General features: G+C 33.4%; 1 protein-coding gene across 7 annotated transcripts in view; it reads left to right on the top strand.

The window, feature by feature from the left end:
- The window catches only part of SGCZ (sarcoglycan zeta), a 253,826-nt gene that overhangs the window by 194,706 nt on the left and 43,515 nt on the right, over window positions 1-15,605 (top strand). For all 7 annotated transcript variants that reach the window (XM_066185802.1, XM_066185805.1, XM_066185801.1 and 4 more), the window contains one exon: window positions 13,988-14,110. In XM_066185802.1, the coding sequence (XP_066041899.1) occupies window positions 13,988-14,110 (123 nt within the window). The remainder of the gene's footprint in view (window positions 1-13,987; window positions 14,111-15,605) is intronic.

Here is a 15,605-nt window from a genome sequence, read left to right as displayed (position 1 = left end):
TGTAACTTTGTGGGAGTGGGAGTGTCCTTCAAACCTATATCATATATGGCAGTTTCCTTTGCTTATATCAAGTGATACCTTAACAGGTAACACATGCTGCTACCCCTTCACTTCGGAGGTGTTCAAAGTAACTCATTACCTAAATGCCACTCCTGATGTTCCTTTTGCAACATTTAGATATCAGTGAAGAACTGAAGCAAGATACAACATTTAAAGTATTCTTGTTTTTAGAATCATCTGTGGGAGTAACAAAATGTTATAATATATTCTTACTCTATGGGGTAGTAATGATAATAATAAGGTACATGTAATATTAGATGTATACATGTTGCTCTAAATCTTTGGCATTATTGTCAGACATTTACTTAAGATTTTTATGAACTTGAACCAAGTATCCATTAAAAACGTGCTTAATGAGTCAAGAAATGTTTCTGGTTTAGAATCTTGTTTGCATACACTAGCTATGCAAACACTAGTAACCTCAGATGTAAGGTCTTTTCTCCAAGCGTTGCAAGAAGTGGGTCATTTTAGAATGATCATACACGTACGCCCTTTCCTCACTGTAGGAAAAGGGAAAAAATGGTCTCAGCTCTTCTCTTATCCTCATAAATGTTCTTGCATCATCCTTTGTAGGATGCTGGAAGGGAAGGGAAGAGTTAGTTTGCAATCCCTCATTAGCTGTTTCTCCCCTTCAACTGGGCAAACATGCATTAGAACTTGTTTGGAATATGTGAGATCAAGACTCTCTTCTTACACTTACAAAGAGTTTTGCCTACCTGTCATTCCAAACTACACTGAGATTTCCAAAATCTAAAATACATTAAACATTCTGCTAGTCTAATTTCCATATTAAAACAATTGCTCTTTTAACCACTGTGGAAGAGTAGGATAATTATTATTGCTATGATATGGCAAAACAAAGCCAGATAAATGAGTTATCCATTTCTCAGCGTTCTCTCAATTTCTATTCCTTAACTGAAATACAGCCTTAATAAACACAAATTTTGGTCCCTAATACCACTTCAATGTATGCAAATAAAAAATGTAGGCAATTCATTTTACCATATCCAAATGAATTAGTAGTCCAGTTTTTGAAGTTATATACAAAGAGGAGTATTTCACATTGAAATTCAGATTAAATATGTAATAGATTAAAATCTTCTTTTGGAACATTTTGTCATTTATCAAGTTATTCTCATTGTAGCAAAGGTTTTTATCTTACAGTTACTTCACTTCCTCTAAATTTTCTAATACAAAAATAAATGAACACAGAGTCCATAATTTCTGGGCTGAATTATTTGCACTGCTTACATTTTTCCAGATTGTTTGCACCTTAAATGGAATTTTCTGTTGACAATCACTTGGTTGTCTGTTGTTTTCCCTGCTACCTTTACGTTAGATACTTGTCATTCAGAGAATATTTGGAGAATTTACACAGCAAAATCTTTTATATTCTGAGTGTACTAATTTTAAAGTATAATGTTCCTTAAACTTTTATATCCAGTTAAGCACTCTTCCCAAATGTAGGAATATAAACAGCTTATCAGGAGGTGAAAATACAACTAGTGGTACAAACCCATTGTCAGATCTTTTAAATGAAGGTAAATGGAAGATAACTTCCGCTTTTTTATACAGGTTAGTTTACCTCGGATTTAATTGTGGGGTGAAAGGATTTCTTTCAGTTTCAGGACTCACTGCCGAAGGAATGGAGCTGTGCCTGGAAGGCCATATGGCTCTATGTCTCCTCCTGGCAAAGCGCACGAGATGAGCCAAGAGGCAGTCAGAAAGTGAGCCATGTTGCTCATAATAGTTGAAATGTCCAGCTGGAATCTGAACCTCATCCCTCCTCATAATTTACAGTGCAACGTGACATTGCCTCAATTTGTGTCTGTCTAGTGCATGGAAAAGTCTTTTTACAAACCATCTGTGCTGTACCACTTTTGTGATAGAAGTTCACCTAATATATACTCTTAATGACTTTGGCTATCATGAGAATCCACTCCCGATAATTATTTATCCCGAAGTGCAGTATTAGGAAAATGTGAAGCTCTGATCCAAACTTTGACCTATTTGCCAGCACTTTGGTGAGTCTGCCAAACTAATCCTGAAAAAATTAACATCATAATTTATTTGAAATTCAGCCATATATCTCTTGTAATTCTCTGTTTAAGTAATTTACAAATAATAGAAAGCATCAGGGTTTGTTTATTTTGATTCAGCATCAAGAGGCAGACAACTCCTTTCTAATTTTTGTTTCTGTTTCACTTGTAAATTAGTTGCATCATTTTCTGTATTAATCTTCATATGCACATTTGAAATTCAGCTATGGCAAATATGCCCTTGTGAGAAGCCCTTGCATTAACTGGATTGAAAAATAATACTTTTTTACACATCCATTACACAACTAACTCATAAAAATATTAAAAATACTCCATGAGCCATTTTCAATCCAATTTGTGCTTGGTTAACAAGACCTCTTTGAAATAGAGAGATGCTTTACACAGTGCTACTGATTGCATTTGATAAATTAGGGGTATTTTCAGTTTTTAAGCAATATATTTCATATCATTTTGATGATCTTATTTATATGTTATGTGCAGACATATCATTACATTTCTGTTTAGTATTTGAAATACTCTCTGGTGTAAAATACATCTTAAGTCTCCCTCATTGCCACATGAGTTGCTACATGAAAACTGTGCTGTAAAAATAGAGTAGTAAGGTATCTCTCTGTCAGTTATCAGGACCAAGTGGTAACTATTTCTTGTAGGTATGGCCATTATTTAGTATGATATCTCGTTCCTGAAATACAAGAGCATATCACATCAGTTGAGATGTCAAGAATTAAAAACTCCCTATGAACAAACAGAGTTGCAAGCACCAGTAGGACAGTAGCTGAATTCTGTGGAATTTCAGCATGGTTATTTCAGGGGAGAGAGAGTGTTTATACATTGTTGGTATTAAACAGCTTATCCAAAATGTCTGTGCAGTGGATATAACTCTGCTCACGGTTTTGTCATCCTCAGTGGTGTGTTATACATAATCTTCTGTGAATCTTAAAACTAATAACTTCAGTACTTCCAGAGCTGAGATCTTAAGACCTCTTCCCCTTATTTCTGCATTCAGTATATTTATTTCATCTTTCTACCTTCTTCAGACTGCAGTAGTATTTTGTCATTTGAGTCTTGATCCCACTTTTCCTCTTCTCTTTTTCTTTCCCTTAGTCTGAGCTCAGGAGTACTATATCTACCTCGGATGCAAGGTACAAGTCATGTTAGTTCATATCTGTAGTTGTATTGATCTAACGTGGAAAATGTCTTTTCTGTCTGTAACAGACAAAAAGCAAAACATACTTTGTACTTTTATAAATAGTCTGATATTTTTCTTTTTATACTGTAGAAAAAAATACATACACCTTATTTTCTTTCCTTGTTTGTCCATGATCTAAATTTGGAGGGAATTTTAATGTCTGGTATCTTATTTCTGATGTGGTGCTGGCAGGAGCATCTGGCATGCTAAGGACCGGTGAGGTGCTGGAGGGCAGCCTTCAAAAAGAAGCCACCACAAACCTCTTTTTCTCATGAAAGCACAATGGTCTATACCCACTGTCACTATAGAGGTGATATGAAAATGATGAAAGGTGAATACTAAATCAGGCAGGGATTATGGAGGGGGAGCAGGAGTACAGTAATGACTGTGCAGAGTGGTGTCCCATCAGCTTGGTATGGGCCTCAGCTCACTGCCTTAGTATTTCATCTCAATGCTAACTTTGACTCCAGAGCATCTGTAGTGAGTCTAGATATATAATGAAGTAGATTTTAATTATCAATAGCTATTTGGCAGTGGTACTTCTGTCTTCTGCTTACTTTGGTGTTTTATAGGCTTTTTATTTTACCTTATTGTATTTTAAATACCAGCCTAGACCTTTCCACTTTTTCTAGAAAACTGGCACTGAAAAATGTGAGAAAAAGACATTTGGTTGCAATTCTCAAATATTTTATCCTCTTCCCATCCCACCCAACCCGACCCCATAACATATCAGAGGACCTGGAACTGTGAGCAGTTGATTGATTTAACTCCAGAAGTAGAGTCTGAGTGGGAAGAGGTAATTAGTGTTTTCATGGTAGTGCAAAAGTGTTAGTGTTTAAACATTAATCCATTGCCATCTGTCCTGCTGCTGTTAGCCACATGCTGTTGGCCAGTACAGACAGCATAACTACTCCCCAAATGTTCAGAGCAGGAAAGGAAAAGTGATTTCCTTTTGTAGGAGAGACATCCCAAGAGTCAAAGAAATGGGGTTATTTAGAGGTATATAAGTAGGTTTTAGAGGTGTAGGAGTGGGTTTGACAGATGCAGCATACATCTTCCAAAGATGATTCTAATTCTTTATCTTTAGCTTCATCTGAAGCTAATACTTCATTTCACTTCAAAGGCAGCTGCTGTGCATGCGTTGTGACATTCACAAGCCTGCTGATGGGTGCTAAGCATTATTAAATTACCTATAACATCTGGACCTTTAACAAGTCTCTGACAGGATATTAAGATTTTATTTTTACCCCTTTTTCCCCTGATGTTCAGACAGCTCACTAATATTGTCAGGAACATATTATTCTAAGGAGTCAAGGACAAAATTGAGGCATAAAATGTGAAGCATATTTTAAGTTAATTAAATACAAAAAAAATAATTAAAAGAAATAGAAGAGCAGTGAGGTCTTTCTGGTGTTCTCCTTTATTTCAGAGTTGCAGAGAAAAGTGAGTTGGAAGGAGGTGGAAATTCAACAGTATGCTAATCTTCTTAAAAGATTTATCAAACATAGATCTGAGAAGTAATTTGATTGTAGACTTAGATTCTTTCTTCAGCTAAGTTATCCTTAAAAAGTCTGAGTTTTATAAGTTTTATTATTGAAGCATCTATGGGAAATTAGCCTGGTTTTGTATGTGAAAGAGATTCTTGTGAGTGAACAGTCAGGCTTGGAAACATTTGTGTTTGCCCATGAAAATTATTTGTCCATATGAGATTATGAACCTCTTTGATAGCAAGTTCTGGTTCATATCAATTAGATGACTAGTGTTAAAAAATAAACAATAGAAACATTTTTGTTTTATGGAATTTCCCCTCACATATCTTTAGACTATCAGAAATTTCATCTCAGTGTTATGTTGCAATAAATATTGTTTTCTAAATCATCAATATTGAAGTTTAATTTTTATTTATTGCACTTCACCAACTGCTATTAAAAAATATGGTTCCAAAACCATCTGCAATGTAACACTGTAACTTTAAAAACACATTGGAAAATAGCAATTAATAACCACACATAGAAGACTGCATCTTTTTTGTGTTTATTTACTAATGAAATCTTTTATTTGCCTTTTTTTGCCTCTATTTAGAACAGGATTAAGTTTCAAGGTCCATATTATGCCAATACTAGACATGTTTAATTGTGACATTTGTTGATGGGCAGAGCTGTCTTGATGTAATTTGTCTCCAGCATGTACAGCATTGTTAAAGGTATATTTATTATTGATTTTAAAAATTTCTTTAATACATAAATATATCTCTGAAAAAAACTTCTTTTTCCTTAGGCTATTCTTAGAGTGATAAATATTGTAGTTGTAACTGAATTATGAACAGATGGCATTGAATTAGTGATTAGCTGAATATTTTTAGGTTTGACTAGATCTCTACCTGTGAAGAAAAACATTCCATAAATCTGAAATTAATTAGTCAGTGTGAATAGTTATCATTCACTGAATCACTAACATGAGTTAGAGATCAAAATAATACTGAGTGAGGATTATTTTCCAAATCAAAATTAAGGACTACCTTGCCTTTAAAATAAGCTATCGCAACATTAGTGTTCCAAAACTTCATGATTTTGCTTTTGTGTTATTCTGCACAGATATTTTGGTTGCAGAAGTTGTTTTGTTGCCATATGTACATATTGCCAAGGTATCTGGACTTGTGACGACCTTAGTTTTTTCACACACTTGAAGATTTCTACCCATTTCATTTCTGATGCAGAAGAAGAAGCCAGGTGCTAATTTAGCACATGTATTTTTCTCTAGATGAGTGATTCTGGTTGGCTTGACATACTTCTGGTGCAAAAGCTTTCAGCTAGTCCTAACAAAAATTCCACCTATGCTGCAGGTCTTGTCTCTGAATTTGAATATCCATCTGCATCTAGGTTATATTTCTTTACAGATACAGAATCGTACACTCTTTTAAGGACACTTCAGATTTCCCAAGGGTATAATGTAGCCTCCACAAGTGGGGTATTTCAAAGGTAGACAATCTGGCAGTGGTTCAAATCACAAAGACACAGAATTTCAGTGTCAGCAGGGTAACCAGCTGAGGTAGTTTTCTTCATCGCTGAATTGAGTTGCATCTTATGTGTTACAAGTCAACAATGAACTCCACTGAGAACATTAATCAAAAGAGACACTTCCAGAAGCTAAGAGACCAAATATGCTTTTATCCTGCTTCTGCAGCATTTTGGCACTCATCCCACTGTCAAGGGCAAGGAGACGAGTAATTTCCTAAATGGATAATGTAGAAATCCTGAGAGCCAGGTTAAGCCCTCATTGTCTTGTGCCATCATCATAGTGGATGCTAGCTGCTCAGAAATCTGCAAATGCATTTCACTGATCTGCCAAGTAGCAGAAGGGTCTAAAATTATCATTTTCTAGTCATGAGGCTATATTTTTTTCTTTTGTTTTACTACCCAGTAGTACCCAGTGGTAGACTTTTTGTGGATGACTCGTGTATCTTTTAGTATTTGTACATTCTTTCATTAAATCTTTCTCAGATAAAGTGTAATTATATGAAATGTTAAGACCTTTTGCATAGATAGCTTCAGGATATTTGAACTCTCTAGCTAAAGCAGATAATCAGAGAAATAGGCAGTTTGTCAAAATTAGACATTTTTAGTCTTCCTTATATAAGGAAGTATTGAATTAATATTTCAAAAATGTAAGATAGGGTTTTTTTTAACATTTCTTTTTCATGAGAGCTTCCAAGTACTCTGGTAACTCATGTCCTTTGTTTGGGTCTTCTCTCTGAAAGTGTCATTAATTCAATTCTTTATCTCAAAAAAGTTTGATTTGCTTTCAGAAACATTATAATGGTCTAATTCCCCACATTTTGAGTAATATTATACCATATTTTGAGTCAAAACAGATTTTATTTAAAGTCTATGGGAAACTGCCAAAATCACCTGGAACAAAAATTTGTATCTTTATAATAAACTTGGGGGAAAAAAAAAAAAAAAAAAGGAAGATGCAAAGCTAGCCTCCTAATAACAAAAGTACATAGAGAATATATTGAAAAGGTGAGGATTGGTAAAAGGCTGGATTCCTTGATCTTGAAGGTCTTTCCATCCTGAATGTTTCTGTGATTCTGTAAATATGAGAAAAATATTTTCTAGTTTTTACTTTCTATTAATAAAACACAAAAAAAGGTGCAAAATGCATGCAGGGTAGAAAAAATATCTCAGAATAACTGTCTAGTGTTTTCAGAGAATATTATCAGTAAGAACGACAAAACTGAAATGCTTTTCTTTTTAAATCTTCACAAAGATCCATAACAGTTACTTTAAAAGGTCACAGGATAAATGAGTAAGAGGAAAGGTAAGGAACAATTGGGTTGCATGACTGTTTTTCTCTTCATCCAATTTCATTTTCAGTCCAGTTATCTCAGAGTGATAAAGCCGGATGCATAAAGATCCTTGCACTATTAGCATTTTTGACAGCATGCAGATGAGAGATAAGGACTCAAAAAATGCAAATAAGTCAAACATCAGATTTGTTTTTAAGAAAAGAATAAAGCAGAAATTTATACATCAGTGAATTTTCAGTAGAATTTCCAGTAAATTGGTAGAACATTCAATAGGGAAGTCTGGCTAGAAGTCGGACCTAAGGAAATTTACAATGATAAATAGTAACAGGTTTAGCAAAGAATGATTTGCCTTATGATCTGCAAGATGTTGTATTTCCAAAGGAGAAATTCAGCAGTCCTGTTTTGTCTTTGAGTTTCATCTATCTAATGAAGACATTTCATAACTCCCTTTACTATTTCTGTGTGCTCTTGCTATTTGATTTGAATGTGGTGTTCATCAAGTACAGCAGGTAGTAAGGTGTCTCACTATTAATTGTTCTGTCTACTTTTAACTCTCATTTTTTTCAGTGGAATGTGCAACTACTGAGAAAGAACTCAATATTTTCATAAAATGTAGTGACCAAACAGCATCATTTTAGCCTTACAGCCCAGCTCAGTTAACAGAGAGAATGGAAATATTCCCACTAATTTTTTATCAAAAAGTAGTGCCCAGACTGCTTTCAGTAAGCTTCAGTAAGCCTCAGCTTCCAAAAGGTATATGTTCAGCTTTGTAAATTATTTATGCTGTAAAAACTAATCACATCACAGAAAGCTAAAAATTACAGGGTTGAGGATAATACTAAAAACTTGGAAAATTCTCTCTTAGGATTTAGTAATATTCAGGTTGCATTCATCATGAGTAAGAAAAACTGGTAAGTTTTCTACTCCCATTCACATTTTGTAGTGCACAAAATATGTTAGAGTTATAAATAATAAAGTTGCATGAGCTGGACTTTTGAGCTTGTCAATGAAAGCTAAGTCAATAAATGCAGCTGCAAAAAGAAGTTAACATATTGTGGCTCTTTATTGATGTCACAGATTCCTAGACAAAAAGAGAAAATGTGTAGGAAAGATAGTGTAATAGATCTGGTAATAAAAAATAGTATATATTTATTTATAATTTAACCTATTACTTATTTTATATTTAAAATACTGTATTATTCTAATTTAAAATATATCTATTTACATAAAACGTATATTTATTTATTACTAAAATATGTCTATTATATTTTATATGTTTATGACACATGTATAGTATTATGAGAAAAATCAGTCTGATACAAAAGTCATTTTACTTGCTACTAGCCTCAGTTCAAGAATCTAGATCATGTTTTGAGAAAATTAAACTTAATGGGATTAAGAGTAGAGCAGAACATACAGTGTGAAGTCCTACAGATAAATTTTGGTGCCCGACATATCTTTTTTGTGTTTTGCTTGACTTTCTGATCTCAGGACCCATATAAGCAATTAAGATATTATCACTAAAATTACACACTACACACATCCTTTTTAACCATTACAGAAGCAAAGTAAATGTGTTGACTTAAAGCTCGAACAACCTTCAAGAACAAAGAATCACATTTTACTTTCATTCATCCATGTGTATTGCTCATAGCTGATGAAATTATGAACAGCTGTATCTGATCAGACCAAAGGTCTGTTCAGCCATGTAACTTCTGAGTCTCATGGGAATTACCGTATGTTAGGGACAGTAGGCAGGAAAGCACAGAATTGTTCTTGAGTTGTCGTGGTCTCATATAGAAGTAGCATGGAGAGTGTTGTCTGTTGCAACTGTATGCTACTTCCACCATAGCTGGGGTTGCAGTGTCAAGATGCACGAGGAAGACAGACTGCAGGAAGGATGTATTCTATCTGTTGCAGTGGTGACAGACAGTATTTCAGATGTGTTTTTCAGTGAAACTGATAGACCCTATCAACGGTGGACTTGACAGGTTTAACGTTGGACTTGATGATCTTAGAGGTCTTTTACAGCTGTAATGATCCTACGATTCTACAAAGTTCCTAGGAGTAAAATCTGCCTGGGAGGGCAGAACCTTTTCTGTCAGATTTCATTTGGCAAAGTCCTAAATCTGTAATATCACTAATCTTTCATGGATATTACTGGGTCCATAGGTCATGGTGAAGGAAGTGTTCTGCCTGATTCAGATGGTTCTATTGATTTTCCTTTCATAATAATTTTTGACTTATTCTTATGCAAATAATTTATGTTGACACCTGTTATTGTTCACTTTCAAAAAATGTAACAAACGTGTGCTTTGTTTCTTTTCACCTAGCTTTTGCTTCAGCTTCCCTTATCTGAGTAGATAATCATTCAGAATAGGAAAAGTTGAAGATCAACCTCTCCTAGAAGCAGTAGCTTTCTGACATCTCTACAGCATGGCCATCAACTATTGACAGAGCAAGATAAGGAGTCTTTCACCTTTTACTCTTTAGATAGAGTTAAGATGGTCCCTTATCTTCCTCAGCAAACAGAACACAGGATATGTTCTGATTGTTCTGAATCTTTGTTTGTGTAGGTGTTTTGCTCTCAGCTGAAAGTTCTCTTTTTCTTTTCCAAATTCCTCAATGCTTCTGTTAAGGTGTTATGAATCCTTCATTTGCACAATTGCTCTTGCATTCACTGATTTTTTTTTTTTTTTTTTTTTTTTTGGTTAGCATCTCTGCTGGCCGAAATACCATAATATCTAACATTCCTATGAACATTAAAAAATTTTTCTGGGTGTTTATTTCTTGAAAATTGATCTTAGACACAGATGAGTGTTGAATCATTATTAAAAATGTTTTATCCCTTTTATCTCCAATCTCTGAAGTATCAACACATTCTAATAAAAGGAACTTTCTTTGTCATCCAGACTCTGCATAAAACTCAGCATTTAATAAATCTTTAAATAACCCATTTTTCATTGAAGAACCAGAAGAAAGTATATTGAACTTTAGTATGTTTCCTATTTACAAGGATCAGTTTGGGGTAATTCCATTTGAATTCTAATCCCTATATTTAGTTGAAGGTTGTTGACTTTTTTATCTTTTTCTGTGTCTGAATTTGTTGTGTGCCTGGTGGACATGGAAGGTGATTGACAAATCAGACACAACTGCTAGTGTTTGTAATCATATCTGAACTTTGTAAGACTGGAGAGTTCTTGTTACTATTTATTATCACAGCAAATAGTGGTTCTAATGAGTATTTCTTAATAATAATGAAATACTGTAAATAATCATTGACATTAAAATGCAAAATGTTAGAACATGCATTCTTCATATTATTATATTACTTAACTAGAAAGTCACATTCTCTTCAAATTCAATATAGATAGTTTTTATTTTGAAATTTAATCTCTATTACTGTTAATCTGGATTACAGAACCATAATTTTCTGTATTTTTACTGCGTGTACTGCCCAACATTTTCATTTATTGCATCTTCACTGCAGTTAAAATGAACAATTTTAGGCTTTGTTCCATTTTAAATGTAGCTGGTTTAATGATAGTTTCAATTATACAACTGCTGTGCAACAAGCATATGTTGTAAACCATCATTGCATGCCATGTATATATGAATACAATACATATATTTTTCATCTATATACTTTGAATGAAAGGAATTTCACAGGAACAAAATAATTTAATTGAGAATTATGCAACAGAATTTACATGTAAATAGTTTTCCTGAACACAAGATGAGAAAGGAGTTTGTCATAGACATCTCTTGAACCAGATTAAAGCCGATATACCCTGTCTAGTATGAAGTAGAATAGTGATACAGTAAGAAGTAGCAAAGCCAAACAGCTTTTCTGGTAGCCACATGTTTGATAGAAATTACCTTTCCTAACAGAATTTAGAAGATTGATTTTCATACATGATTCTCTAGACTGAAGTATCCATTATTATTCTATTATTTGCTAAAATAGTGATGGCTCTACAAGTCTGAGATTAGAATTTCAAAGTATTTCCTTTGTTCATACATAATATTCTTAGACTTGATGCATCGTTTTTATTAGTAGTACTATTAAAGATTCAGACATTTTATGAGATGTGTATGTTTGTAGAGTGTTTTTGGAACACAGTGATTTGCCTTACAGCTAAGAAGATAATACCCTAATACATTGTAAATGCAACTGCTTGCTCCTGTTTTAACTGGAGAATGAAAATGCAATGATACAGAATTTCATTTTGATAGCACTGATTACTCTGTAGGCAGTTTAACTTTTTGAAACCAGTTTTATAACATTCACAACCTGGTTCTGTGTCAAAGAGACAGATTTAACATGTATTATGTTTTTTAGTAATCTCTCAAGTGCCTTGAACACACTACTTACCATTTCAGCAATAAGTAATACCAAGTAATACACTATTAAGTCCTGAGTGAAACATGAAGTAAAAGCCCATTCAAATTTATTTAGTTTCTGTAATGATATTTTGGACTAGCTAAGTTCTAGGTGTACTTTTATACAATGTGATTCTGAAGCAGCACAAATAACGTCTAAAATGTATGCATACCTTAGTCAAAGTTCCAGATCATTCTTTTTTAAGTCATTTTTCCTGAAAACCTATATTATCCTAAATACACTACAAGTTTTAAAAAGCCATTATTGAAACATGGGCTGTCACTTACAGTGATATATAATGAGTAAGAATGTGGCAGGTCTTTTCTCTTTTTGATTTCTGACACATTTTTTCTGTTAATTTCTTTTCCTTACAGAGCTAACGACTTTGATGGGTGTAAATTAGTAACATCACAGTACTTATAATGCCACTTAGTTGTAGATGGCTAAGCTATCATCAGCTTTTAAATAAAGATGAAACTGTTTAGTGTTAAGTTATTTGTAATATTCCTTTCGTTTCCTGAACCATAAGTATAGTTGCAGGACAAGGGCATCCCCAAACATCTGCATCTGAAATGTGAAATCTGCCCGTCTGCTTTTACAAAGATTTTGTATTTTTTCAAAACAAAGCCAACAACCTGATTAATACATTTTAAAAAACTTCAGCAGGGGAAGGGGGTGAGAAAAACGCCACTTTAGACATTTACAGAATAAACATATCTAAATTCAACTAAATGAATCATCACAAGTATTTTGATAATTCCTTTTAATTTTCTTTTTTCTTCGTGAATCAAAATAGCCAGAATTTTTTTACAGTACAAATATAAGTTCCTCTGAAAGTAAAAGGAATTATTTTGATTACATAGCTGATTCTGCAAATTGAGCTACTAAAGCAATTCCTTGACAAAAATTCATTATCACAATTTTTATATTCCTTATTACATATTTTGATACTATGCATTTGGATATTAAACTAAAGACTTACATATTATGGAGGCAGGAGTTTTTTACAAACTTCTGAACCAGATTCTTAAACTGAAGTAACATATATAAATTTTTTTGTCCATAATGCCCTCCACATAATTTTTATGCTTATAGATTTATTCCAGGAGTACATTAAAAGTCTAATCAGGGATCATAGAGAAAATTTCAGATTATGTTTCCCTGAATTAATGTATCCTGCTTTATATCTTGCTGTGCTATATGCAGCTGGTTGCTTTTCAACACCATTTTCAGAAGTGATGTTTGCTTTCACTTATTAATAAAATAAAAATTTCAGAAACAATTTAATACACAAAACACTAGAGAGTAAGAATTAGACCTGTAATTGAAAAGCATAGCAAACTTAAAAGTCTCAGTACCTGCAATGTTTCTTCATTGCGGTTAGATCAATTACATATATCTGTCCAATTTCAGAAATATTTTAGGGGTTTTGAGCTTTGAGACATTTGGGAATATTGTTTCATAAAATATGACATAAATTTTGATTTCTTAGTTCATGTTTTTTGATTTCTTAGTTCATGTTTTTTGTTTGTTTTGGTGTTTTGTTGTGGTTTTTTTTGATATTCCATTGTCTAAGTTTGCAGTAGAACTGAATGAAAAATACCCTTTTCTGCTGTGTTGATTTGTGTGTCTTGATGGAATAGGGTCATGTGTCATCTTTATTTTTTCATTGGCAAGAAACTGCAATTTAAACAGAACAAACCCCAGGAAACTCTGTCTGAATTGGCATTTCAAGATCTCAGTGTTTAACTACATTCTAAATTTTAGTGTTGATTTCCACATGACGCTGAAATTGATGTTTCTCACAGTTATTTCTGTAAACTATTTAAACAGTATTTTATAATGCAAATTAGCTATCAGGCTTACAGAAAGCCAAGTATTTTAGTAAAGCATCATGGTTTTGATATATTTTGGATATTCCATTTATGCCGATGATTAATTCTTACAAAGTATCTTGGATGTAATGACCACTCCCTTGATTTCAGGAGCTGATGCTGTGGAAGCTCAGTGTAAGAGATTTGAAGTGAGAGCAAGTGACAGTGGAAAAGTATTGTTTTCTGCAGATGAAGATGAGATTGTCATTGGAGCCAACAGACTGAAAGTAACAGGTATGGTAATAATAGAGATTCAAATTGGATGTAAACACATATTTTTTAATACCTTTAGTTGTAATTAAACTATCAGTCTACAAAATTTGAATCCACTGGAGAAGAAAAGATCTTCTCATTATCAGTGATTGTTCGGCCAACCACAACATAGTGCATAATTTAAATATCAATTCCTCTAAAGGCAGATTTGAATTTCAACTCTTCAGGATCAACTGTACTAAAAATCACTCCTACCACTGTGTTTTGGCTTTTATATTAAGCATTGCTACTATTTGTCTTTTATATTAAGTGTTGCTACTGTTAAGCATTGCTTTGTGGTGTGTGTGCCATTTGTTTAGGTAATGCTTGTTCAAAATGATAAAAAATATTATATATTGTGACCTTTGTTTTTTCTGTACACAAAGCATCAAGTCTAAATTCCATATAAATCAAGATTTCATGAGGCTCAGCTGAAAAACTTTGCCTTGACTTGGCTATATTAGTTTATAATTAAATAAAAATTGCTTTTATGGTTTCACCACAGCCAGAAACTAATCCTTAAACAATCACTCACTCACTCCTCCACCAGTGTGGATGGGGGAGAGAACTGGAAGGGTGAAAAAACAACAACAATAACAACAACAAAACAAACAAACAAAAAACCCCAGCAAAACTTCATGGGTGGAGAACAAGACAGTTCATTAGGTAAAGCAAAAATCACACACACAAGCAAAGCAAACCAAGGAATTAATTCACTGCTTTCCATGGACAGTGAGGTGTTCAGCAATCTGCAGGAAAGCAGGGGCCCATGATGCAAAACATGAAAAAAGAGAATCATGCTGGATCCTGCTAAGGCTCAAATTTGGTCATAACACTACGGGCTGAGAAAACTAATCTTAAATGTACAATTGACACAGATGTCAAAGATGTCAAAGCATCTATCATAACTTAAAAAATAAAACTTCTTACAAATGGTGCAAAGAATTAGATTCCCCACCACTGAGAAATACAATCACAAGGTTTTGATGTCATGATCATTATTTTTTAATCAAACATTTGGCACCATAAGAATTGATTTTATCCAAAGATTGTGCGATACCTTTAAATTCTTCAGCAAATACATGAAAGGTGATGAGTCCCTGTGAGCAACATCAATCAGACTGTATTACTACACATGGCATGATATGACTGATGAAATCTGGCAGGAAATCATAATGTCAAACATCAACCAGATTTTTTTACTTAGTTTATTTTTCTCAAGCTTGTGTTTTTTATTATCATGGTGCCTTGGGGTGAATATAGGAAAGGAATTATGGAAGAAGAAATAAAACAAAAGTTGAATATAAAAAAAGGGAAAATAAGATGTGCTTATTTGGAGATAAAGCTTTCAGATGTGTTTATTTAAAGGTGGTACTACAATGAAATGATTTTATTTTCTTCTGTAGTAATCAATATGTCTATTTGGAAACACTTCACAGTGAATGTGTCCAATAAATGATTTATTTTAGTAATTAAT

This window comes from Chamaea fasciata, unplaced genomic scaffold, assembly GCF_029207755.1.
Source record: "Chamaea fasciata isolate MVZ Bird 193981 ecotype frontalis unplaced genomic scaffold, bChaFas1.0.hap1 SCAF_6, whole genome shotgun sequence".
Lineage (NCBI taxonomy): Eukaryota > Metazoa > Chordata > Aves > Passeriformes > Sylviidae > Chamaea > Chamaea fasciata.
Note: the sequence above shows the minus strand (reverse complement) of the source record. Positions and strands in the feature narration are given on the sequence as shown.